This window comes from Kryptolebias marmoratus, linkage group LG19 (assembly GCF_001649575.2).
Source record: "Kryptolebias marmoratus isolate JLee-2015 linkage group LG19, ASM164957v2, whole genome shotgun sequence".
Taxonomy (NCBI): Eukaryota; Metazoa; Chordata; class Actinopteri; order Cyprinodontiformes; family Rivulidae; genus Kryptolebias; species Kryptolebias marmoratus.
Genome location: NC_051448.1, coordinates 10267996 through 10294413, shown reverse-complemented (window position 1 = coordinate 10294413; position 26418 = coordinate 10267996). Strand labels below are relative to the sequence as shown.

General features: G+C 37.0%; 1 protein-coding gene across 2 annotated transcripts in view; it reads left to right on the top strand.

The window, feature by feature from the left end:
* The window catches only part of fig4a (FIG4 phosphoinositide 5-phosphatase a), a 54055-nt gene that overhangs the window by 1362 nt on the left and 26275 nt on the right, over positions 1 to 26418 (top strand). For both annotated transcript variants that reach the window (XM_037981512.1, XM_017423173.3), the window contains exons 3-16: positions 831 to 929; positions 1680 to 1803; positions 4616 to 4772; positions 7129 to 7179; positions 7796 to 7959; positions 9203 to 9331; positions 10529 to 10629; positions 12208 to 12370; positions 13936 to 14033; positions 18060 to 18193; positions 19066 to 19182; positions 20840 to 20885; positions 21150 to 21298; positions 21474 to 21640. In XM_037981512.1, coding sequence (XP_037837440.1) covers positions 831 to 929; positions 1680 to 1803; positions 4616 to 4772; positions 7129 to 7179; positions 7796 to 7959; positions 9203 to 9331; positions 10529 to 10629; positions 12208 to 12370; positions 13936 to 14033; positions 18060 to 18193; positions 19066 to 19182; positions 20840 to 20885; positions 21150 to 21298; positions 21474 to 21640 — 1699 coding nt within the window. The remainder of the gene's footprint in view (positions 1 to 830; positions 930 to 1679; positions 1804 to 4615; positions 4773 to 7128; positions 7180 to 7795; positions 7960 to 9202; positions 9332 to 10528; positions 10630 to 12207; positions 12371 to 13935; positions 14034 to 18059; positions 18194 to 19065; positions 19183 to 20839; positions 20886 to 21149; positions 21299 to 21473; positions 21641 to 26418) is intronic.

The following is a 26418-nucleotide window of genomic DNA, read 5'->3' as shown; positions in this document are numbered from 1 at the left end:
CTGGAAGTTGGATTTTTTTGTTCCTTCACTTTGGTGGAAATGCATGCTCTTAATGTGGTATACATCTTTCTCTTAGTGATTTGGTCTAATATTATGATATGAAAAGTAGGAATTTGTTGTTTAAAACAATCCTTCAGCAGTGTAGACTCCAGTGACCATTTTTAAAATAAAAGCTGTGGTCAGTGTGGTTTATTTAAAATCTTAGTCAAAAGGGTAGGCAAACTCTTGTCACACTTAAGTTATTATAATCTGTTAGATCATTTCACTTAGCAGTAGACCATGCTGCCTTTGTGGAAAAGAAAAAAGGCTCTGTAGGATCCTGGGAGGAGTGGGACAGGACAAAATGGCTGTGATGGTTGCAAACTGTACCGATACATAATGTTCCAATTTAATGCTTTTTAGTGGACTAACAATCTTGGGCCATTTTGCAACCATGTGTGAGAAAAATAATGACAATGAAAGAAAGGAGGCATTGAAAGAAAGCTTCAATCTTGATTAAGAGCATATTGGAGTGTAGTCCTAGATGCATTTTGTATTTTGGACCAATACATCTCCAATATTAGTCGCCATTTGTGATTACATACAATATATTTGCCCTAAATATCTTTTCTGTTTGATGTGACAGACCTCTGAGACACTCAATCCTTTTTAGGTTGGTTACTGAGGAGAAAAAATGTTTTAAAAGAAAAAAAAAAGCCAAAAGGCATCAAAAATGAAACTAACACAAACATGATGAACTTCGTCACACACTTAGACACGCAGCAAAAAAAAAATGCTTCACGATGAAGACTTAAGTGATAATCTGAAATGCGTAACTTTTTCTTTTCCAGAGATATTTTTTGGTGGGGAGCAATCATGCACAAACCAAACACAGAGTTCTAAAGATTGACCGCACAGAGCCCAAAGACCTGGTGATAATCGACGATAAGGTAAGGTAACAGTTCTAATGTATACGCTTATGTAATACAGTACGGTGCGCCTAAGAGGAAATTGTTCAATCACTGAGCCTGCCTCTAGTGCATTGCCCATGAGCACAATCTCTTTACTTCACCTCTGCTCATTACCACAGTCTATGAGCTGGATGCGGATTTGTTTATTTGGGTTGTGGTTGATTATAATGATGTTTGTTATTATGAAACACCAGTGACTGAAGATGCATCGCCCAAAGCTCTTAGCCTTGCATATTTTACAAAAACATCTGGAAACTGACACAAAGCCTAAACAATTTCCAATTCATTTATAATTCTGTGAATAATACACCTTGTTTTATGTCTTTTAGGGATGTAAGACATGCTTGAAGATTAATCTGAACCTTTCTTATGATCTTTAAATGTAAAAGCTTTGGATATATACAGTGTATGGGCTTGATTTTTCTCATGTTGTTCTTATACATGTATGAAACATGCAAGTAAGTAAAAACAACAGCAATAAAATCTATCTGTAGCTACCAGACTATTTATTTTTGTCTTCAGTGGAACATAGTTAAGATATGGCTATAAGATGAATATACAAGAATAAACTGTAACTTTTTATCATTTTTTGTCTGTAAAACACTTGATCCTGATCCCAGCTCCTGATTTCCTGTTGACAAACTAAGAGAAAATCCTTAAAGCTGCAGAAAAGCATTGTATTTAGGCTGTGCAACGTCTATACGTTTTTTCTGCGTGTCGTCTTTGTAGCATGTCTACAACCAGCAAGAGGTGTGGGAGCTGCTGGGCCGTCTGGACCTCGGCAACCGCACCAAAATTGGCCAAAAGGGTTCCTCCGGCTTGTACAGGGCTGTCACTGCTTATGGCATTGTGGGTAAGTACTGCCTCTTCAGTGGCATGTTAACAGCCGTTCCACTGTTCAATGATGTCAGCAGAGTGGAGTTCAATTTAACATACTGACACAAAGCAACTATCAAGTGTGTCTGCTGTCAGACCATCAGGAACAGCTGCAGTTTACTTAACATTCCTAACACAAGTGTCATAAACCCAATGGTGTCACTGCTTTGCTAATTTGATAGAAGGTGGGAGAAAAACGATAATTATCTCCACCAAAGTTTTTGGTACCGTTTGTCTGTTTGTGCACAAGATTACTTACAAAAGTTACGAACACATTTTCATGAAATTTTCAGGAAACATCAAACATGGTACAAGGAACAAGTCATTTAATTTTGGTGGTGATTTGAATCACGATCCAGATTCAGGAACTTTTTAAAGGATTCCAACCAGATATTGACCCTATTGCCTTGGTGGAAGTTTGCGCTCTCTGAGTGTTTCTAGTTGGCTACTACCGCACTAAATTTTAGTTCAGTGTCTGTAAAATTACCTAAGTTATAGACATTTTGGTGTTTCCTATGATCAGTTGGCTATGGTGGACATCTTGGATCTGACTGACTCCATAGGTTTATCACATGCAGATGTCCATCCAGTGATTACTTTATGAAAGTTTCATTAAAATATGACCATTAGTTCATGAGATATTTTGCTAACAGACAGACTTAAAAAATAAACATTCACACTGTTGTTGACAACAGGACCTTGTAAGTTAATCTTATTTTATCTTGTGTTAAATTTAATTAGGCTAAAAAATGCTCTTTTTTGTCTGTCAAAGACAGATTTTATTTTTTCTTTTTGTACTTTTTTTGTACTGTAAGCACTAAATTTTGATATATAACTTATGTTATTATGTCATCAAAAGATCATTTATTTATCAGTACAAATGTTGAGAACATATTTAAAAACCTGACACTGTTACATTTCAGTGACAAAATGATGAATACCACCGTTATGAATCAGGTGTTCTTTCATTTTACACAATATTTAAAAAGGTAATTTTTTTTACCTTTTGTGTGTTGAATATTGGCCTACAGACCTAGTTACAGCCTATTACAATCTTGAGGTTTTTTTCATTTTCTTTAGTCCTTACAATGCTCTTTCTCTGCTGATCCAAATGATTCAACATAGGTCGCTCTAATTTTCACAAATGAGCCTTGTTCGCTTTGTCCAAATTTGAAAAAAAAGGACAGCTTACATGAGAGGTTTGTGTAACAGATCACATGATTAGCTCCTCTAACCTTCTTTTGCTCAACGAAGTCTTCAGCGTGACCGTACTGTGAGTTTCACATATGTAGTGCGTGATCGGGGCTCAAATCATCAGCTGTGTTACAGACGTTTTAGTGAACACAACAAGAAACCTTTGTTTTCAAAAGTTCTCGCACTTAATGTTCACAGTACTTTTAGCCATCTGCAACTCATTCACTGGGAGTTTAGTTTCCCTCACACTCTTGTTTTGCTCCAAGTAGTAGTAGTAGTGTTTATGAATCAGAAACAGGAGAGTGGTGAGAATAAACGAAAGTAAACCGGCCGACAGGTGTTAGCAAGAGTTCAGAGTTGTTAAAGTAATACATAATCCACTTGTTTCAGAGAAAAAAACAGCACTGGATCTATCTGTCACTACTTCTTTGTATTATGTAAGGAGGACAAAGTTGACTTTATAAATTGCATTTCTTGAGTTTTGGTGCAAATGAATGGAACTTTCTAGAAATTAACTTATTGCCATCAGAATTGCTCAGGTTAGTGTCACATTAAAGCCCTCAAATATGACAATATAAAAGTTTTAGGTCATATCGCCCTGCCTATTTTGACATTTGCTTAAATATTAAATAAAATATAATATAAAATGTTATTTTTTTCCCCCCCTTGCCATCTTTGTTCACAAGCCATTATTTAGGCTGTTATTGAAATAAGAGTGGTGCAGCCATGTGAGGTTACTTTGTCTTCTGAGAAAACTCTTATCAGGCTTCTTTGTCATTACACTATATAATAAGTCTTACCATTCCGTGTTTATTTTAATTCAATTTCGTTTTCTGGTTTTGTCATTCTGACCCATATCTAACATCGTAAACTAAGACAACAACACCGCAAGGGAAGGCAGATTCAATGAGAGTAATTTGCTCACACATTTACAATAGCTTGAAGCAGCAGGTCAATAAATATTATCTTATTTAAAAATGTTAGACACACTGCCTCGTACTTGCACAAGGAATTACATAAAACCATTTACACGCTTTTTCTTTTTAAGTTTGAACCTAAACTTTTAGTAAAGGAGAAGTTCAAAATGTCTTTTAAGGGTCATTATCCCAGCATGAATAGCTATTATAAGAGTGGGTATTAGTAAGGTTTATTTTTAACAGGCGAGTCATTCTTTTACGATGCTTGCGTTACCCTTGATGAGACATTTTTGAACTTAAACTATTATGTTATATCGTTTCATATTATGCATTAAGTGTCACAGATGAGAAAATAGCTCCTTCAGAGCTGAAAGCAAAAATATTAATCATGTTGTATGAATCTGTCTGGGTCTGATTTTAATTATAAAAGCACAAATGAGTTTGATTCATCAGCAGTGTTTTGTGAAAATGACTTAGACACTCACGATGAACCTCTGCGAATAGCATTATTCACTTGTTTTTATATCGTCAAAGCTGTACATGATTGGCAAGAAGCAGAACGAGTTGGCCTTTTACTAATGTGCACCAAATAGGTCAGGTTCTGTCAGCAGAAAGGTGGACTTACATGCACTTTTTAAAATAAATTTGTCATTAATATGAGTGTATTTTTTATGACAGGGTTTGTACGTTTCCTCGAGGGGTACTACATGGTCTTGATCACCAAGCACAGAAGAATGGCTGACATCGGGGGTCACTCTATTTATAAAATCGAAGACACCACCATGATCTACATTCCCAACGACTCGGTCAGAGTTACACACCCTGATGAAGCAAGGTATTGTCTCGTTCTCTCCACCATCACATTTCTTTCTCTTTTTTTTGGGATATAATTTAATACTTTGTGGTCAATCGAGGTCATGTATCCACTTGACTGCTTGCATATATATCTACATCCCCACCTCACTTCCTCTTGACTTCAGGTGGGGTCAAGAGGCTTCCACCACTATTCATAGAATTGGGAATATAAAACGAGAATATCATCATAAATTAAAACCTGTTGGTCTCGACAAGGATACTTGTTACCTACCAAAGAATATGTGGGCTATGGACATTAAAATCAAAGCAACACATCTCCTGATACTTATCAGGAAACCTGTTTCTGAGCTCTCTGCCAAATAAAAGCTTGAAGGCATTACCAGAAGCTCAAACCTTCTCCTCATGAGGTTGACAAACCAACAAGGTTTTTCTTCTATCAAATGTTCACAAAACCATTGACATTCGACAGACTCTGGGGGGTGGGGTGTTTAGTTGTACCTCATAATAAATATGACATCAATAGTTATATTTATCATAAAGTACAAATAAACACAATTTGTATAAAACAGGAGCAATTATCTTAATTTTTTGTCTTTGATTTCTTCAGTGTTTATTCTATTGAAAAGTGGTCAAAGTTTTAAACAATAATCTTAAAACATGTAGAAGTAATCAAGTGCTGTGCAATATAAAAAAATGTCTTGTTATTAAAGCTGCTTCAGTACTATTATAGGTGTTAAAACTCTGCTGTCCTCACATAACCAGTGTCGCAGGGAGATGGTTTAGTCATTTAGAGACAGCAGAGCAACAGTCGACTAATTACTGTGCATGGGTTTTGGTATTTCTTGACACTAAATCCTTTCATCTTTATTTCCAACAAACTCCATCTGCATTTTAATGCGTTACATTGATTAACAGGGAGACATTCCTTCTGCTTTAATTAAACTTCTAACAACTTATCTCTTTTCATCAAGATTTTCCAAGAAATAAATCATTTCATGGCTTAAAAATAGCTTGGATGTAACTCAACACCTCTGTCCATTTTAGTGTGAGCAGATCTATGAATAATTTGCCCCATGTCGTCCCATTACCATCCCATCTCGTCCTTTGGTTTTGCAAGACTTAACCAGCAGACTCGATGCTTAGAGAAAGACACAGTGCTGCTTTTTTTTTTTAAGCAGGAGCAAAAAAATAAAAATAAAAAAAGCTTTGTTGAGCTTGTTAATAAGGAACACAAAGAAGGTAATATTCAGCAGGGTCATGCGAGGGGAGAAAGTGCCACAGGCTCCACATTAAAGTGTGGATTAGATTTTATAATGTCCATGAGCTAAACTGCTAAACTAATTAAAACAAATAAACTGTCTGCCATTCAAGGCACGTGTAGATGTAAGAATTTATTGAATCTCTCCCCCGAGGATGGAGACAGGGTTGTTGTTTTTATGCATTTATTTATTCTAGTCATGAATGAAACTGAAACTCAACCAGTCTGAATACATTTGTCAATTTCAGTGCAATTTTTCAAACCACCTTTTTTTTTTTTTATATAATATTTTTCTCTCAAGGAGCCAGCAATCGCATAATCTTTTAAAATTGTGTTTATTCAATGGTTTTTCGGACTTTCTGAAGGCCTTTCAAAGTTCTGTCTTTCAACTTTGGCTGCTTTTTTACTCAGTCAAGTCCTTGTACGGTATTTTATAAGGAACGTGAACAAGTGGGGGACAAGAGAAGAGGAGTGCGGACAGAAACAAAACTATCTACAGCAGATAGATGTTTTCTAAAACTTTATTGACAGACAGAAATCAAACAACCTGAAAGATGCATCATCGTTTAGTCGATCATCAACTATAAGTTAATAAATCTTCGGGAATCACCTTATTTATGTTGAAAAACTTTGCAGTTCTGTGACTCAGACAGTGTCATCTTCGGCATTTATCATAGATCCAGCTAAATAAATGACAGTTTAGAGTTGTCTGTTATGTGTCGGTACAACACAGGGTCATTTAGGAAGTTTAAGAGCCGTTTCTGCCTGAATAATTCAGCGGTCAGAGTTAAATAACTTAATAAAGTTAAAAATGTAAACTAAAACAAACTACTGTGTCTGATATCCCCCCATGCCTGTAAAACTACTTATTACAACCAGTTTAAAGAACTACAACAAAGCCTGGCTGCTTGAAAGCAAAATATAACAATATAAGGGATGACTCATTACTTTTGCACAGTCCTGTATATCACACTACATGATAGTAGCGTGCACTGTATATGGACTAGATAAATGTGAACCAGCTGTGCCTCTGTTCTGATGTTCTCATACAGTCCTCGTCATGTTCCAGTTTACACCTGGTAGATGTGTGATTACTGACCGAGTTATTTTGTTGCAGATATGTGCGAATTTTTCAGAACGTGGACCTTTCAAGCAACTTCTACTTCAGGTAAGACAAAAATTGAAGTAATTAAAATCGTTAAATTGGCAGCTGATCACGTTTCAAATAGACTTGCAAACACCTTAAATTGCTTTAGATTTATGTAAATAATGTATCAGATCCAACTACAGAGATCAACTTCAAAATATGGAATATTGTTGAATTTTCCCACAAAATATTCCATTCAGTCAGAAAAAGTGACACATACTGCTGGATTTTTATCATTTTTATAACTCTTGGCTTGACTCTAAGCTGAAGATAGGTGATCCAGTATTGAATATAGCTCAGCTCAGCTGAGGCCAATTTTGTGTTTAGATTGTTCTTTACATCACCTTTAACATTCATGTAGAAGTAGCACACACAAAAGATTTTATTGGAAATTTGTAGATATTTTTGTTGTTTTATTAGATATTTTGCACAGTATCAAAATGATAAAAGCGCATTTATTTTTCTTTCACAAAGAAAAATAGCTCAGTTTTCTTTTAATATGAAAAAGCACTTGATACGGCTTGTTGTACTTGTGGGGGAATAGCTCCAAACTATTTCTGTAGCGGGAACAATTTGCAGGTGAATTTGGGGGCAGAACGGCCTGTACTCGTGTCACATTGCCTTTTCCGCCCCGCAGCTACAGCTACGACCTGAGCCACTCGCTGCAGTACAACCTGACATCGCTGCAGAGACCTTATGAACTGTGGTCGTCAGCAGCTTCCCCTGCCAAGGTGGAGGCTCACGCGCGGAGCAAGCAGGACAGCTTCGACATCTTTGAAGATGAAGGTTTGCCGACGCAAGGTGAGCAGGGGTTCGTCGGTGTGACTTGAGTTTCTTCTTGTTGAATCTGTTCAGTTGAGAATATCTTAACGGACACTTCAGGTTTTGGTTGGAGAACCAGCTTGTTGCAGTGGCTACATGAAAGAAAGCACAGAATGGAGAAAGCACGAAAGACAGCTGGATGGAAGAGAGGCTGGACTAAAACGAACAAACCGACTGAAATAAACAAAAGGGTTTAAAACCGGATGTACACCAACTGAGCATATGTTAAGAAAATAAGCTTTAGTGATCTCTTTGACCATTATATAAGAATTGTTTGCTGCATTGCCATCATAATTATATTATCAAGATTTTATCAAGAATTTAGCTTTTATTTTTTTCAAAATAGACTGTGTGCAAAAAGTAACAAGAATGAAACACAGTATCAATCTCTAAGTAACAGTAAGTAATCTATTCTCAGACAACTGGGGTTCAGATCCGTGGCTTCAAACGAGGAAGTTATGTCAGAAACAATTAACAAGGTGAAAACAAGATGGATAGGACTCCAGCTGGAAAGAGGGTGAACAGAAAGACAGCAGCTTTCAAAAGGGGTGTTATTCTCAGATGGATTCACGATTGTACGATTGTGTGAAAAACATTTTTTTTAAACTTGTGTGGGTCCTAAAGTTCTTAAAAATTCCTAAATTCAACTGACTGAAACTTGCAGAAACTATTGTTGGTGCTAAAATAGGATTTTATGCGTCAAACTTTGGTATCTTTGGTATTTTTTCTGTACATTCATCTAAACAGTTGGGCAAAAATGCTAAAAGAACAATTTAAAATTGGTTCTTTTCTAAGTCTTTATATGTCGATACAAGACGGGTTCATCCCTTGAGTTTAGGAGCATTTTTATTCAGAAGTCGGAATTAAAACCAAAAACAAACCATTCCAACAGCGGGACTAAAAATGAATGGAAAAGCAGCCAAAGTTTGTCTAAATAAATACATAAACTTTCAGAAAACCTAAGCTCTTTGGATAAAAAATGTAAAAAAAAATAAGTTGAGAGACTTTTGCACAATATTGTGTTTGAAGCTTGATCTGTTTGTTCTTTTGCAAGTGTGTTTTTTTTCTTGAACTGCGAGAGTTTCTCAAAGATGCTCCATGATTTGCATCACCACTTTTCTTCTTTAAACTTCCTTCTTTCTAACTGGTCGTTTTAACTCATCCCAATTAAGTAAATTGATCCGCAGGTTTTATGTGTGTCTTGTTATTTTTTCCACCACAGTGGTTTACGGCCTCCAGACTGAGCCTTATTACAAGTACGTGTGGAACGGGAAGCTCCTGGAGCGAATCAAGGACATAGTTCATCCCGACTGGCTCATGTACATAATCCATGGCTTTTGCGGTCAGTCCAGTATCCTTCAAGCACCGACAGGTCAAGTGTGTTTGGTAGCAAGTATGGCTGTTGCCTATTTTTCATACATCTAGTTTTGTTTTTTTTAAATTTGGCACAAACCACACGTTGCCATGAGTTAAACTGTGGCCATTTAAAAGCCTTTTCTTTTCAGTCTTTGTTTTAATCTTACATCCAATGATGAAATTATGCTTTTTTGTGGCTCTTTTCTCGTTTCAGCCTCATCTTAACATATTGATCTGTGTTCAGTCTCCATCAGAGCATATAGGTCTGTTAACTGGAGAATGGGATTCACCAAAAACTGCTTTTAGGTCTTTAAGAGCTCCAGCAAAATTAATTTGTCTGAAAGACACTGATAATAACGTAATCGATCCATCTGTTCTCTTTAGTTAATTCTGCATGTTTGTTTTTGTGGATTGAATGAAGGCAAACCTGGTGCTTCGTTTAAAGCTTTATTAACTTTAAATTCAGTCCTCCTGCAGCTTTTAATTTGAGGTTCATACCAGTGAACTGAGTCTACATGAATAATTTCCCCTGGATTTTTGAAAAGGCCTTTGTTAGACTGATGCATGGTTTACTGCTGCAGAGAGTAAATATTCAAATTTATGAGGAGAAAACTCTGCCTTAGGCTTAAGGTTCAGTTTCAAGTCATTTACCATCATGTCTCATTAGCAACAATCGCATTACGCCATTTAAAATATGCTGCCTTTTTCCTAGAATGTAAATTTTTTGGTGATGATTTATTTTCAAATAATTAATAATCCCACCGGAGCTTTTATGTTTTTGTTTGACCAGTGTTTATGCATTCACAGTAAAAGGCATCAGGCTGACAAGCCAAGGAGTATTTTACTGAACAGCACAGATTTTTTTTTTCCTTTTATCAGGCTGTGGACTGCCACTGTGACAGTGTGTGGGTGAGTTTAATTCCTGGAAACTTCTTTGCTTTACTGCTGTTGCAGTCAGAGCCTGAGAGACTCAGATAGTACAGATGGGATAAACGGAAGGACCTTATAGGAAATAAAGAACATTTACCTAAAAGGAAGTTCAAGATGATACAAATGATATAGAATTTCACAGTTCAAGTTAAATTTCTTCCTATTTCAGTTTGTGTAGTATTTGTATGTGTTTTTGTGTGAGTTTACCACAATGCTGTTGTATTATTATCAATATTATTCCTCCTTTACCCACTAACCCCAGAACTGTTGATCTACGGTCGACCAGTTCACATCACCCTCATTGCCAGGCGCTCTAGCAGATTTGCAGGGACCCGCTTCCTGAAAAGAGGCGCCAACTGTGAGGTACGACAGTTGCTCAGGCAACAGGGACAATAGATAGTAGAGGGAGAGCTGAGGACCATCAGGGTGATTGTGATGACTCAGGTTGATCACGGGGGGTTAATTTGATCCACGGCCTCTTTTTCTTCAGTATGCATGAGTGTCTGCGTGAACGTATGGTGGGAGGAACTTTAGGAGAAAATATAGTTTTCCTCCTCCTTTTTGGATGGCTAAGATGAAAAAGGGATTTGGTTTTGTAATTTTACTGCTAATGCTTGCAGCTAAAGTAGTGTTTTTCTTCCAAATTTGAACAGACACCTTTGTTTTTTCAAGACACGGTAAAAAGGCATCGTACATTGTGCCAGGGTTTAAATCTAGTCGAGTTAGTCAAAGCCACATTATTTGTAAGTTCAACTTTGGCTTTCGTGTTTAGTAATATCAACACATTTGGAAACTGAATGAGTGGCTGTACGTTCCAGGTTTCCAGGAAGTTGGGATTCTGTGTGGAGTGTAAATAAATTAGAAAAACAATAATTAATTTTAGAGACTACAAGGGCAGATGTGGAAAGTTAAACAATAATTGTTTATATATATAAATATTTTTAATGTTCAACCATTCATCAAGTCTATCTTTCTGTATTTCTGGTCATAATTCATACCTACTGATCTTAAATGAGGGTTGGAGTGAAGATGGACCAGTGAATTGATAGCTTTGCCTTTCAGTTCAGCTGCTTCTTCACCACAGCAGACTGTGGCACACAGGCCTCCATAGGTAGGCATCCTAATCACATGCCCAAACCATCTCAGTTAACTCCTTTTAGCTCAGAGGAACAACATGAAGTTTCCCCTGAGTGACAGAGCTCCTCATCTTATCTCTAAGGCTGAGCCTGTCCTCACTATGAAGAAAGCTAATTTCAGCTGCTTGTATCCAGGATCTTGTTTTTTTTTTGGTCATTACCTATACCTCATTACCATAGGTAAGGGTTGGAATGTAGATGAACGAGTAAATTGAGATATTTGTCTTTTGGCTCCGCTCCTTCTTCACTACAATAAACCAAAGCAACACCCACATTACTGCGGATGAAACCCCGATCCATTAGTTCATCTCCCACTCCATCTTGCCATCACTTGTGAACAAGACTCCTAGATACGTGAATTTCTCCGCGTAAAGCAAAACTCATCCCTAACCCTGAGGGAGCTTTCCATCTTGCTCTGGCTGAGAACCGTGACTTCAGTCTTACAGGAGCTGGCTCTTATTTTAAACTACTTCCACTAGTTTAATGTTTTTTTTTAAAGCCACATTTTTGAGGCGATAAGTCATTTCAAGTATATCTCACATGTAATTGGGTGAAATAGTCACCAGTCATTAACCTGATTGAATTTAAAAATAACATCAGAAAATCTTGAAATTGACCTTTTTTAGTGAGCACTCGTAGAAATGTTAGTGCTTGTTGATTTGATCACCTGATGAACATGAATCACACTCACTTTTCTGTTCTAATTTTTTTTTTTAAACAAAGATTCGCTCTCACCCCTGATTTAGAAAATTCCAGGTTTTCTGCAGCAACATCATGGTTTTATTGTGGATTTTTTCTTTTTCAGGGGGATGTGGCGAATGAGGTGGAGACGGAACAGATCGTTCACGATGCCTCAGTTATGTCTTTCACAGCAGGAAGCTACTCCTCGTACGTCCAGGTGCGAGGCTCTGTCCCGCTGTACTGGTCCCAGGACATTTCCACCATGATGCCAAAACCCCCAATAAGATGTAAGACTGTTTTATAATACTTATTTTAAAATAAATCGGTGGCTTTTTTTCTTTGACTTTTTAATGCTTTTATTTAGCATCATGTTTCATGTCATATTGTGTTATTAAAAAGACAAAGAGTTGGCAAAATGAGCTAGAATTTACATTTTTCCTGTGTGATTTACATTTGGCTGACCAGAACTGGAAATAACCTTTTTGAGTCTGGAAAGGTTACATTTACGATCAGATTGAAAAAGAAGTAGGTAACCCCCTTTTTGGTTCTCATCTCCAGTCTCATTATGAGCAGAATAAAGGCATAAAACCACAGTCAGAGGGATGTGATTGGGTTTTCAGGCTGAGGGTACTGTAGACTGCCATGTTTGCTTGTGTACAATGCCTTTAATCTTTTTCTTCCTTTGATTTGCCCTTTTATTCATCCCCGGATGACATTTACCTGAGATAGACACTGTGTCCCTAAGATCCCTATGATCATTAATTTGCCTTATTGTTGCGCTCCAACTTTGATCCAGAACACTGCCCTTATCTGACATTTCTGCAATGCTGCCTGTATCTACCACCACCTGTTTAGTTTACACTTGGTGTATTTGCATATATAAAGGTTGACACAGTTTGCCTCTGGTTATCGCATACCACCGAAGGTGAAGCAATAGCAGTAATGGTTTTGCCCGTGCCTCCATCTGCGTGCGTGTGTTCATTTGTCTGTACCAACAGCAAAATATCTCATGAATCATTGAACGGATTTTAGTGAAACTTTGAGGAAGTAATCATTGTATGTACATCTACAACTAATTAATTTTTGTATTCAACCTGATTCAAGCAAAGCGACTTTAGCAAACATATAAATGGCTATAACTCTTTCAATTTTATAGATATTGGGCTCAGATTTGGTGTGATAGTAGCCAAGACTGATCTCCAACTTATCCTCTGAGCGCTAACTGATTGCACAAGATCTGTGTTTAAAACTTTGCCCCTAACTGTTAGAACCAACTGTGTTTGTTAGTAAAGTATCTCATGAACCAGTGGATGAATTTCAGTGAAACTTTCAGAAAGTAATCATTAGATTGGCATCTACAACTGATTAAGCTTTGGACTCAACCCAATTGAGGATTTCTGACACAAAAATGTCTAAACCTCTGCCAGTTTTACAGCTGTTGAGCTGAAGTTTGGTGTGGTAGTAGTTGAGAGTCATTCACAACAAATGCTCCAACCAAATGCATAATCACGTGACACATCACACAACACATACTCTGACAAAAACTGCTCTAACTGCGTCATTTTAAACGTAAGATGATCTTGATGAGGAAGATTAAGGTTGTCATTTCAGACTGGATAGGTTTCATATCTTCTTTTACCGAGCTCATTATCTATTTGTTGCTAAAGGTGGTTCTTTAAGACACGTTTTGACTTAACTAGGAGTTTAAATGCTGCTACTGTGTGATGAATAAGAATTCAGTGCATCTGACAAGCTCAAATCTTTTGCATAGTAAATGTTTAACATGTTATAAATCCTTAGCATTGAAACATAGTCAGACATTTTTTTTTTCCCTTTCTCTCTCTCCCCACAGTGGACCAAGCAGACCCATACGCAACTGTAGCTGCCCTCCATTTTGATCAGATGCTGCAGCGGTTTGGCTCACCCATTATCATCCTCAACCTGGTGAAGGTAACATGTATTTTAAAAAACTACTCTCAGCTCCCTCAATGACACATTTTATCGTCATGACCCTAGAGTGCTGAGGTTCACCTCACAGTGAACTTGCAAAACACTTTCACTAAATATTATAAATAAATGCACTGTTTGCCAAAGAAATCCAACCTGAATTGTAAAGCTTAACCTTTTTCTTTTTAAGCATGATTCTGACACCCATATACACAAAAAAACCCATGTTTTTTTGCCTTTGTAGTCAGCGTCTTACCTGCAGCAGATAGCGGTGTCGGCACACTTTAAGTTTAGACAAACGGGAAAGATCTGTGTCAGGAGAACTGAGCTAGCTGCTTCTCAGAGCAGTGCCATGTAATGATCATTTTCTTTGACATCTAAAAACAACTCAACTATCAAAACCTTCATAAAAAATGGTTTCTTTGTTTCCGATAGTAAAAAAATGGCTGTTTTGCTGGCCTTCTGTGGTTCAGTTAAATTGACTAATTTGTCTTTGATTAAAGAGATTGGCTCTCTTTAATGTGGTGCTTAAAAAGCTACACAACACACTTTAAAAAGAGAGACAAAAGCCACCAAAATTCAAGATGATTCATATACAGTACTTGAAAACACAGTTCTGATCACCCTGAAATTGTCAAAAATATTGAGTAATGCAGTGAAATAATTGAACAGCAAAGAGATGCCACATCTAGAAATCTTACATGGAGGACAGCTTTTACAATTCACCACTGTGCTAAGTGAAACGTTAAGTTATTTAAAGCAGCAATAATAATAATAATAATTAAAAAAAACATTTCCATGTCTTGCATGGAGCTACACAGATATTCTGTTCTGGATGGTCTGCCCTCTACTATGCAACTTATTCTTACTTTTGTGTAGAACAATGTACAACACAAGTTAAAAAAAGAATTAGGCACAGTGATAAAACACTCTTTTTTGCAGCTCTTACTGGATATCTTCTTGCATTTGTATGCATTATTTAAGCATTTATCTTTAGATTAAATTTACCCTGCTTGTAGCATCACTCAGAAGGTGTAGTAGTCCATGTTGGGATGTGTAATCTGCAGAGCACTTTCTGTTCTGTTTCTAAGTCTTTCTGGTCATGAGATTTTCTCAGTGGTTTGTGATTACCAGCTGCTGAAATCCTATCTCGAATATTGATGTGTCTCTGCATTTCTCCCTGAAACAAACAGTGATCGAAGGTAATGTAGCATACCTCTGCACTCAAAAAAAAAAGCCAAACCTGGCTTTCATTTTCAGTTTTCTCCTCTCATTGTATTGCAGTAATACCACCAGCAGCCGTCAAACTGCTTTTTATTAGAAAAATAAATAGAAAAAGTGATTGGATGTAAATGTGAAGTATGATATGAATTAGTTCTACAACCTTTACCACCTTCAAGGAGAGTTAACAAAAGGCTGCATGAGTCATTATGAGCGTTTTTCTCTCTCCCCATTCTCATCCTGGTGTGCATCACATTGGGCTTCTTCTGTTGAGCACATGACCATATAATTTGTAGCTTGGATTTCAAGCTCACGTTGCCACTCACACGGGGAGCCGTGAGGTAAGGGACCAATCGCAGGCCTCAGAAGTCCTCACAAGCTGCAGCCATGTGAAATTTGCGGACCTTAGGGAATAAGGGAGAAGCCCACCCTCTCCTGTCACTGTCCACTCTATCCCAAACAGACTGAAAGAGGAAGGATTTGGAAATTACTCATGAAACCTTGTCTGCCCACCTCTCCCAGAGGGAGTACTGGGAACAGCAGGTACTCTGTCAAGTCTGAAATATGTGTCTGATTTTATTATAGGTTGCTGCATGTTTTCAAGTGAGTAATAAAAGACAAGTCTCACATGCACATGGCCAAGCATGTGAAGGACTTTTACAGCCAGTCATTTGGATGACAGTCATAATAAATGTTGGACTTTTACACTCTCCACAAAGGTATTTTTATTTTTCAAAAGTGTTCTGAATGATGCCAGCAAAGGCAAAAAATAGAAATAAGCAAGAAAAAGAATGATAGGAATACTTAATCAGTGCTTTTTAATAGCAGCAGAGTACAGCCTTACATAGTGTTATTAATTTTAATTCTCCTAATCATGAGTTGATTATTTTGTTATTTCAAGATAATCATCAGCTACTTTTCTCTTCAGAAAACAAAGCTTGTTTTTTCAAGATAAAGTGATTAACATGGTACAAAAAAAGTGTTTTTCGTGTGCCATATAGTGTCATCATTTAGTATCGCTGTCATGACACATGAAGATGATCTATAACAGTGATGTGTTGATCGATGATAGGTGTTCATTTTCAGATTGGCTCAGTTACCAGCATGGCCGTTTTCATTGTTGGTGAACAAGTACTGCTTTGGCTTTATTGTGAATTTGAAAGAGTTTAAATTTATCACGAGAAAACAAGCTTTTCTGTGTCAAAACAACAAAACATATTAACCTTTGTTTCATTATGATTAGATAACTTTTTAACCAGCCTCCTCCTGTGCCTTCATGTGCACCTGCTTTGACTGCCCCTCCATCCACCTCTGAACATGACTGTTACTGTTTGCAAGTTGAAACCTGTGGACATTTTAATTTGCACTTTTGAGAGTGCATGTTCATGTGAAGTATCTCATCTCTGCTTAGATTGTGTGATTGAGTGTGTGTGTGTGTGTGTGTGTGTTCTGCAGAGTGAGTGTTAGGAAATGCTCCGCTTTTTTGGCTGGTTTCCATGTTTCTTTGCCACTGCTGGATGCGCAAGTGGAGATGTGAGCTGCTTAATGATGCATCCATGCCGATTATCACCCAGGGTGATGGCTCACGAAGGCTCAGTGTAGGAGTACACGGAGAACTTAATGGAGACCGTGTGACGACAAGAAGGTCTAAGTGAAATGATTCCTTATGAGGTGTGTCTTTAGGAAATACTGGGAAATACGGGCTTGACTAAGAAGTTGGAAACAACTTACATATACAGTACATTTTTTTGCTTACTTACAGCTTCATAGCGCTCGACTTATTTATTACTGGCTTTTCCTCTATGTACTTACTTATTTCAGTCATGCATGATTTGCACACCTTTATATATTTTTGGTTTGTTAACCACCAAAATTTGTTATTGTTTTTTGTGACAACCCCAAATCTGTTCGTTAGTTTTTAAGTAATCTTGCGAACAGACAAACCAACCAACCAACCGAAAACACAACCTCCTTGGTGGAGGTTATTAGTTTCGACTGGAATCCCGTGCACTTGTCTCTGTGCCTACAGCTTGAAACTTGTGCACAAATAAATAAAAACCAACATATGACTCTTTATTAAAACTCTGAGTTCATGCATTTTTCTTAACATAAATAATTTTAGTGCAGAAGCTCAACACTTGATGCAAGTGGCTCCACTTTTGCTTGCACAATTGCCACCAAAAGAAGTTTGAACAACTGAACAGACACGCTACTTGTTCCTGTTAAAAAAAAAAAATTGCCCTACATTATTGGATTCTTGACCTACTTTGTGCTTGCTCAGCACCTTTCTAAAAGTAGCATCTCAGCCTGTAAAGGTAAATGACTCTGTTTGGACAATGATTTTAAAGCTAGCAAACCAAAACCAAACATACATCATCCATTTTTTTCACTGTGCTTTAAGAAACTTTTCGTTTTTTTTTGGTCAAAAAGTCCTGTTTAAGTCCTGCTTTTCAGATTCCTGATGTTGTAGCACACGACTGATAACCAGTGAGGGGATAATTTCTTTTAAATTTAAATAAATAAATCACCTTGTTGCAGCAGCTATCTTTGGTTTATGTGCTGCCCATTGCATAAAAACAGACTTCACTCCTTTCAGGTCACTGTGGTGAGGACATGAATAGTTCCTGGTAAATATATCAAAAAGAGCCAAAAAACATCCATCCCTTTATCTGTCCCCATCATCACGGAATCTATTCATGCATCTTGAAGTATATTAAATGTATTAAAGCACCTAAATATAATCTTTTATCAGCTTATTGGTGGTAGTCATTCATATGACTTGCTGCACATCTTTTTGTTGTTGTACAGAAACGTGAAAAGAGGAAACATGAGAAGATTCTGAGTGAAGAGCTGTACCCTGCTGTGATAAACCTCAATCAGTTCCTACCTCCAGACCACCGCATTGACTACATCGCCTGGGACATGGCCCGCTACACCAAGAGGTTGGAGCTAATAAGGCAACGTTTTGACCCTAAATTACCCTTAAAGATAAGGGTGTAAAATAAGGAGAGACAACAGTTTCCATTAGGTCTAAACGTCTGATGACACTGGTGGCGCTGTCTTTACAGACGAGTTTTAAATCATCACCTTTTGAGAATATTAAGTGGCATTTCACCCGTGTTGATGTGTTCTCATCAGAAGAAGTGCTTAACCTCTACGTTTCCAGCCTTGGAAATGTTGAATACCTCAGCTAAAAGGATAAGCTTGTCTACTTTCAAGCCAATTCAGTGTTAAATAAATCAGCTTGTTAAAAGATGCACTGTTGATATTTCAGGTTTAAGGTTAAAGCAGAAGTTGTCTTCTTTTAATGTAAAGAAAAACACACTAAATGGAGGTACTAATAGGTTTGACAGATTAATCTTTTGTTGCGTGGCTGCGTGTGTGAGCATACTTAAAAACGTGAGCTTAGACACAGAGCTTTTCTGCTGTTTTTCATCTTTTCTACCAAACCATAGCTTTTTAGACTTTTACTTTAAGTCTTTTGAATCAGAGTTGATTGTATTGCAGAAAACTCTTACAGTTACTAGGGTGGTTCCCCTATAAACACTGGGATTCATGTGTGATTTTTTGATATTTGCTGTCAACTTAAAAAAAAAAAAAACCTGTTAAAAAGTCTGAACTCTGTTCAGAACTGCAGGCATGTTGCATGTTCACTTTTGTGCAAAACTCTTGGTTGAAAGACTAATTTTAAATTTACTGTTAAATAAAAGTATGTGCTGTAGTACAGATGTATCATCAGTATATTTAAAGCCACACTATTGCACATATTTGAGGATGTATTTGTAGAGTTTTCCTATTGTCTTTTGTCTTTCAGTAAACTGTTCAATGTTTTGGACCGCCTGAGTATGATTGCAGAGAATGTGGTGAAGCGAACCGGTTTCTTCATTAATCGCTCTGACTTCTACTGTCACACCCTCAGACCAGACGACAGGTGAGCCTTTTTTTAAAAACCCTGTGCTACTATTGGTTTTCCTTATTTAAAAAAGAGGAAGGCAAAACAGACATTGTTGCTCTAGATGTAATTTTCAGCCAACTTTTATGTAGACTTTTATGTACAAACTAAATATATATGCTTCCTCGTGAAGAAATCTGTAAAAGTTCATCTGTAAAGTGTTTAGTTACACAGTAAAGTAAAACTAGAAAGTATAAGAGAATGTCTCCTGGTGCAAAAACGTGCAAGAAAAAGGAGCCATGTGTTAAACTACATCTCCATCTTTTCTTTACGTCCTCCTTTTCCTTTCCCGCATATGTTGAATCACCCTTATCAACACTGCCTGATTTCGAAACACTCCAGATATCAATTCCTAATGGAAATTATGCCTGATGGCAGCTTTATCGCAGGGAAAATTCTGCTAACGAGCCAAGTCGATTGCCGCCTGTGCGCTTAGAGACCAACTCCTCCATTGTCTGCATACTTTAATCACTTTCACCCTCTATTACAATTCTGTTACATAACCCGACAGCCTTACTCCGGACAGTATTTATAACCCTTTCTTTTTGCATTACACAATTCTATTTTCACTCACTTTGTTATGCACGTTCACGCACACAGCCACTGCTCCCATGCAGACACAGACTCGGCCTTCGGAAGCATTGATGTGGAAGAACAAATGGTGTAATAATCCGGCACCTGAAGCCTTCAGGTCATGGAAAAGTGTCTCATGAGTGATGAAGACGATTTAAAATACTGGACAAAGATTTGCTGTGTCTAAATGAGCTCATGGAGTTCATGCAATGACAAGATATACACCTCTTAATATCAGTTGTCTTTGAAGCTTTTTATGCACAATTAGAGGAAGTCTTTCTTTACTGAGTGACTCTTATTGTGTGTTAGAGTTGAAGAGGGGGAAGTAACCAAATCTCACTCTTTTTAGACTTTGTAAAGTAAAAATTTTAAATCTGACCTATTGTTACATAGTTCATAGCTAAATAAAGAGATATATTCCCATGTGTACTCAAAATATCAAATATTAGGGTGCCATAAGCAGTGGTTTATTTAGCTTAGTGTAGCATAAAGACCCAAAGCAGCAAAACAAAAACAAAAAAATAGGTTGATTCTGTCAACAGTTCCCCACAAGACTCCCTGATCAATTTGGAAATGCTTAGCTTTTTAAAATAATGAACAAAATGAAGACTAAAAATTGAATTAAGTGGTTTAATTACATTGTTGGATGTTTTTCATTATTTATACCATGTGCAGAAACTTTATTATTATGTTCTAATGGTTGTAATTTACAAGTTATTCCCCTTCTATGCCACTATACAGAACACTTTAAAGATTTGAGATAAGATAATGTATTTTAAAAATCTTTAAATAAACAAGAAATCAATTTAAATGATGCTTTTTTTTGGACAGCAACATATGTCATAATTTTCTTTACGTAAGCAGTTTTGAGTTTACATATTTACGTTCAGTTGTGTTTAACCTCAAGTTAGTAATTATCAGTGTTCATGAATATAATTATTAATTCCCCTTGAATGCAGCGGAGAATCAATTCAGAACTGTGTCTACAGATAAGAAGAATTGTTGTTTACAGTTGTCTTTTTGTCATAGTTTATTAACCCTAAGTTTAATGTAATGTTCTCAGGTGGAGAGATGTTGGTGGATGCGTTACAATTAAAGGACGACTGCAAGTAAGTCGCATTACATATTATTGGGCAAAACTTTGTGTGTCAGGTTTTCTAATGGTGAAACCTTGTAAAATGTTTGAAATGTTTCAAACTATATGTATAATGTGTGGTGATGGGTATGGTCTCCTTCACTTCAAGTGGCTTTATGAAATCTATTTTCTTTTGATACATTTGTAGTTCAAGTAATTTCACTCTGAAGTAGCTCGTGCTTAGCTTTTCTTGAGAACACAAACATTTTCTAGGTTAATTCAGTCTTTGTGCTTATAGACTGGTGTGTTGCGGACCAACTGTGTGGATTGTTTGGACCGGACCAATACAGCCCAATTTATGGTGGGCAAATGTGCGCTGGCCTACCAGCTTTATGCTCTGGGAATGATTGACAAGCCCAAGCTGCAGTTTGATACCGACTGTGTGAGGTAAAGCTCAACTAGTTTGCTACCAACAAGCGTGCCATGTCTTATTTTAGTTTTAAAAACAATCATGTCTTGTGTTTTTATCACCAAAATGCAAAGACACTTCCTCTATAGCTCCATTTATTTCATAGTTCCTGTGGTGTCGTGTGTGTCATTGTTTGTTTGGTGTGTGGTTCAGGTTGTTTGAGGAGCTCTACGAGGACCACGGAGACACTTTATCCCTTCAGTACGGCGGCTCTCAGCTGGTCCACAGGGTGAAGACTTACCGCAAGATCGCCCCGTGGACTCAGCACTCCAAAGACATCATGCAGACGTTGTCTCGCTACTACAGCAACGCGTTCTCAGGTAAGTTTTACACAAGCGTGTGCAGGTTCATTATCGTTTGTGGGGAATTACTATCAATCAGATTTAACAGAGACTGCCCTGAGGTTTATCCATTTAAAAACTGTGAAACTGAAGGCTGCCGTAGAGACGTAATATTGCACGCTGCATTCAGACAATAATCTGTATAGGCATAAACATACACAAACTCTAATTATTTGCCTTTGAAAACATCTCCAGGTTGTGCTGAATCAAAGTTTATGTTGACATTTACACAGCTTTACCTTTTATTTATTATTTTAAAGGAAAAGAAAAGTACTCACCATGAGCATTAAAGTCATATTCATTTTGGATTTTTAATAATTTATTTGTTCTGTTGGTTTTCCCAGATGAACAACTATACAACATAGAACTTTAATGATTTTTTTAAAACAACAATCAGGGGAACAAGTTTGAGCTAGTTGTGGATTTTCACTAATTCACATAAAATCAAAATTATACATCCAAGCTCCATTATATGCACATTCACCTAATGTTTTTTAAGAAGTGGTGCTGAAGTATCCAGAATGTATTTTAACTCGACAAGACCAAGGCCTAGTCTCATCAGTGATCATGATAGACTGCAGCTGGTGGTCTCTCTTTGCCAGCATAAAATGGGTTTGCTTGACAGCACTCATTGGATTGATCAATACTCATCTGTCATTCACAGATGAAAGGAAATTGCTTAGCATGTTCAGAAACAATCCAGGAACCACAAAGGCTCAAGCCTGCCATAAACTGGAAACAGTCATGCATGCACACACTCGCTGCTAAGGTCAGTTTAGAATCAATAGTTATTCTAACAGAACTGGAGTAACTGGGGTAAAAAAAGGTTTATGGGAAAGCAATTTGATGTCTTATTCTACATTCTGAAAATAACTGTAAATCCTAATTAATAAACACATTTTTTGTAACAAAAACATTAAACTAGGTCATGCAAATGTTTAAAGTTGGCAAATCCATTCAAATCCATTTGAATCGCCATTTGATAAGGCTTTTATAGAAAGGCTGGACTGTATTGTTGACAACTAGAAAAGCTTGTTTTTTGAGAGCCTTATTTATAATGCTGTTGCCTGGAGAAATTACAACCAATTTGCGAGCCAGGATGTAATTGCTATTGAATAATTGACACAAATGACGTGGCAAAGCATGCAACTCAGACTTGTAACATAAATGACACCCTAGTTTGTCGTTAGGTGACTGTGTCCCCATAAGAAAACATGCATGAGTTCACAAAGACATTTTCACAACACACTAGTGAGTAAGGCAGAAATTGGAAGACATATTATGTAATTTATCTGCAACAAAAAAAAAGAAAATAAATCTACTTGACCTACTTAAATAAGCTGTCTTCTTATGTCTTTGCTTTTAACATTGTATCTACATTACATTAAAAAAATGAATTATGACTCGTTTCAGATGGACTGTTTGTTTTAACATGCCAAGTGGCAGAGATTTGGCTAATGTAGCCAAAACACAAACAGACGTTAGAGCACACAAGCAGTCATTATTTTCTGAACTAGACTCAAAAATCTCTGACCTACTTTAGGCTCATCAGGTTCATTGATTTAAAATGGCTGAGCAAGATTACTGTTGCTCTGTGTGTTTGTGAATTGACTGAAGAAAACCACATAAAAGAGAGAAAAGCATCTCAAAATACCTTTTCTCTAAATTTTAACTGGTTTCTAATGGGAGCGTGTCTTTTCATGAAAATTTGTTGACGTGACTAGAATTTTCACGACTTTCTTTTTCTTTTTTACTTGCCTAAACTACTCACATGTCTTCAGCCTTTTGTTGTTACAGTAATGTTTCTTAATTAGGCCTAATTAAGTCCCGGTGCTGCTCTTTATTTCTAAAAATATTTGTCACGCTTCAAGACCCTCTTCCCCAGTTTTCTCTTTTTTTTTCTTTCCTTTTTTTACATTTAATTCACCCTTAATTTTCTAATTAAAAAAAAAAAACTTATTTAACTATCAAAGAAGCCAAGTTTTTGCACTTAAAGGGCCGTGCTACCCAAACACAGATTACTTAAAAAACTGATTTCTAGAAGTTTTTTTACTACAAGAAATAAAAACGGTAAAAAAAAACAACAGACCCCCTGCACATAGTAAGCAGTATTTGCTGTGTGTGTTCTGGGGGGGGTAAAGCCCAGAGCAGGGGAACAAGAAATGTTTAAGCTACAAACTGAGCTCAGGTTTGACGCTGGTTGTTGGGTGACTGGAAATATGTTCGGGAAGTACCTTTTTTTTCCAGTTGCAGTTTGAATGAGGTTCGATTCTGTCAGATCGTCAGAGAGAAGCTCTGGCATTACATTTACTCATGAAGAGGGGGGGAAAAATCACACTGTGCATGGTAATATCCTCAGAGTTCAGAGATTTTAAGCTCTTTCAAAAGCAGTTTCAGTACAACTGCTTCCATGTTCATCTCAAACTGAGTAGCTCTGCTTCAAAAATCATAACGAAAAAAAACAAAACAAATGAAGGCAGCAGAGTGATTGTCTTCAAATGGTTGGTGGACACACAAACTCCAGCATGTTTGAGTGTGTATCTGAGGCACCAGGTTGTCGTCACAAAGCCGTCTTCCCTGCTACGCCCGAGTTAAAACGGTTTTAATGTGGTCGCAGCGAGCGGGACGGCGATGGGGCGCCTTACCCTGTTCTGCAAAGTTCTCAGAATAAAACCACCTTTTGTTTGTCTATTTTGAGCTGATGGTTGCACATTCTGTTCAGCTCCTGGTTATTTTAAGAGTTTTTGAAAAGTTTGTTTTAGTCAGGGTATAACAGTAATTTTATATCAGACAATTTTCTCAGAAATCTCACTCATACCAGTAATGTCTCTTGGTGTAATTGACAGGCAATTAGGATGGCCACTTACTGTTATTCAGACTTGCATAAAAACTTGGCAGCAAACAATTAGCTCACTTTTTTAATATTGATGCCTTAAATCATTTTGCAGGTTTTTTTTTTAATGACAGATTTATATTTGGCTATATTAATGAGAAAGTAAAAAAATAATGTCTTTTTAAAACTGTACACATCATTTCCAGAAACCCTGACAACCATTCACTGACTCATAGATCCGTCTGAGACACAAATGCAGCCAACAAGTTGCTTAATCTATAAACTTTTTTAGATTAGGCACATTTCCGTTTCCATATGACTTCTTGTCCTGCTAAGAAAAAAAAATGTTTTCAACCTGTGCATTAGCCATGTTTCAGGAGGCGTTTCTTTTACGTAAGCACCTTCTGTCGCACGTGGACTGTATGTAATGTTAACAGATCATCTTTAACTCGTCAGTAGTTTACAGAATGAATCTCAGGCTGAAAATTACCCAGAGAAAAAGCTTTGTGGCATGCTTTAATGGGCCTCAAATTAGCTTCTAATTATCCAACATCAGTGCCGGAGCAGCGGCACGTGGCTTCGCAGTTGGACAATGGATTAAACGACACCACAGTGGGCAACATGCAAAACACGTGCCACTGGTTAAACAGTCACAATTCACGGGGATTATTTTAGGGCACTCTTCCAGCCGAACAGATTTCACAAGTGCATTTCCTGTTGATGCAATTAGGACATATAGCGAGCCAGTTTTACCAAGATTTTATTATTGAAGTAACTTATCTTTGTATGGATTTCCTTTGCTGCGGGAATGACTGTTAAACTTTTTAACTTTCAGCTTGAAGTGTTGATTGAGTTTTGATTAGTAGATTAGTTAGCTGTATTTGCAGCAGAATGAAGGTTGAGGTTGACATCATTCATGCTTAAAATAATTTATTTCTACCAAACTCTTGATTAAGAGTAAAAATTAAATTAAAATTAAATTTGAACACTAATTTATTACAATTAACCTTGGATTTTTAGGTTTCACTTATTTCATGAATTTATTATATTATAAATTGAAAGTCACATGACCAATTTTATATGGAATCCAGTTTTTTAATTATTGAAATGGTTCTTCACTTGTAGTTGCAGGCCTGTTGTTTTCAGGTTTTTGATGGTGAAGCAAACGTCTTGATCCTAAGGTGTTCCTGCTGCTGAGTAGCAACACACCGCAGATGCCTAACTGTAAAATGTTATCTTCAAGTACACCAACTGCTCTGTTTCTTTGTCACACAGTCTGTTGTGGCGTTGTGAAAACAACCGAGGATTCTGTTTGGTCGTTCTTTTGTGCCACCGGGCCACACAGTTTGTCAGTGTGGTCGGGCAGTTTGGCAGTTCCCTCGATGACAGAATTACTTGGCTTAAGGCAAAAATCATGATTGTTTTTTTTTTTAATTGTAAGTCAAAGAAATAAGGACTGCTTGGACATAAAAGTCTGCATGTGGAGGCTTGTTGTGAAGACAGAAGCAGCGAGGAGTGAGAAAATTGTGGTCGGTTTCTTTATCACAGCTCAGAAACTTAGTTGCATTTTTTTGTCCTGTTTTCTTGATAACGTGCAGCTCTTTATTAAAACAAAGATTGCTGTGTGTGTTAACCAGTGAGCACTCGATTAAATACAAATGTATTTTACTGTGTTGTAATCGAAAACAAAAACTTAACTTTTTTCTCTGACATCTATAATTAATAAATCCTCTTAGTAAAAAAACAAAAAGCAAACAAACAAACCAGTTTTAATTATAAATAACCTCTGAGAACTTTCAAAACCCCCAGTCTTCATCAGTGCTGTCGCTTGTTTGTACAGGAAGTCATTTTAGATTCAGCAAAGCTGTCCTCTTTGGAACTGAGGAAGTTGCTGATGCAGCTGTGAGAAGGTGGCTGCCAAAAA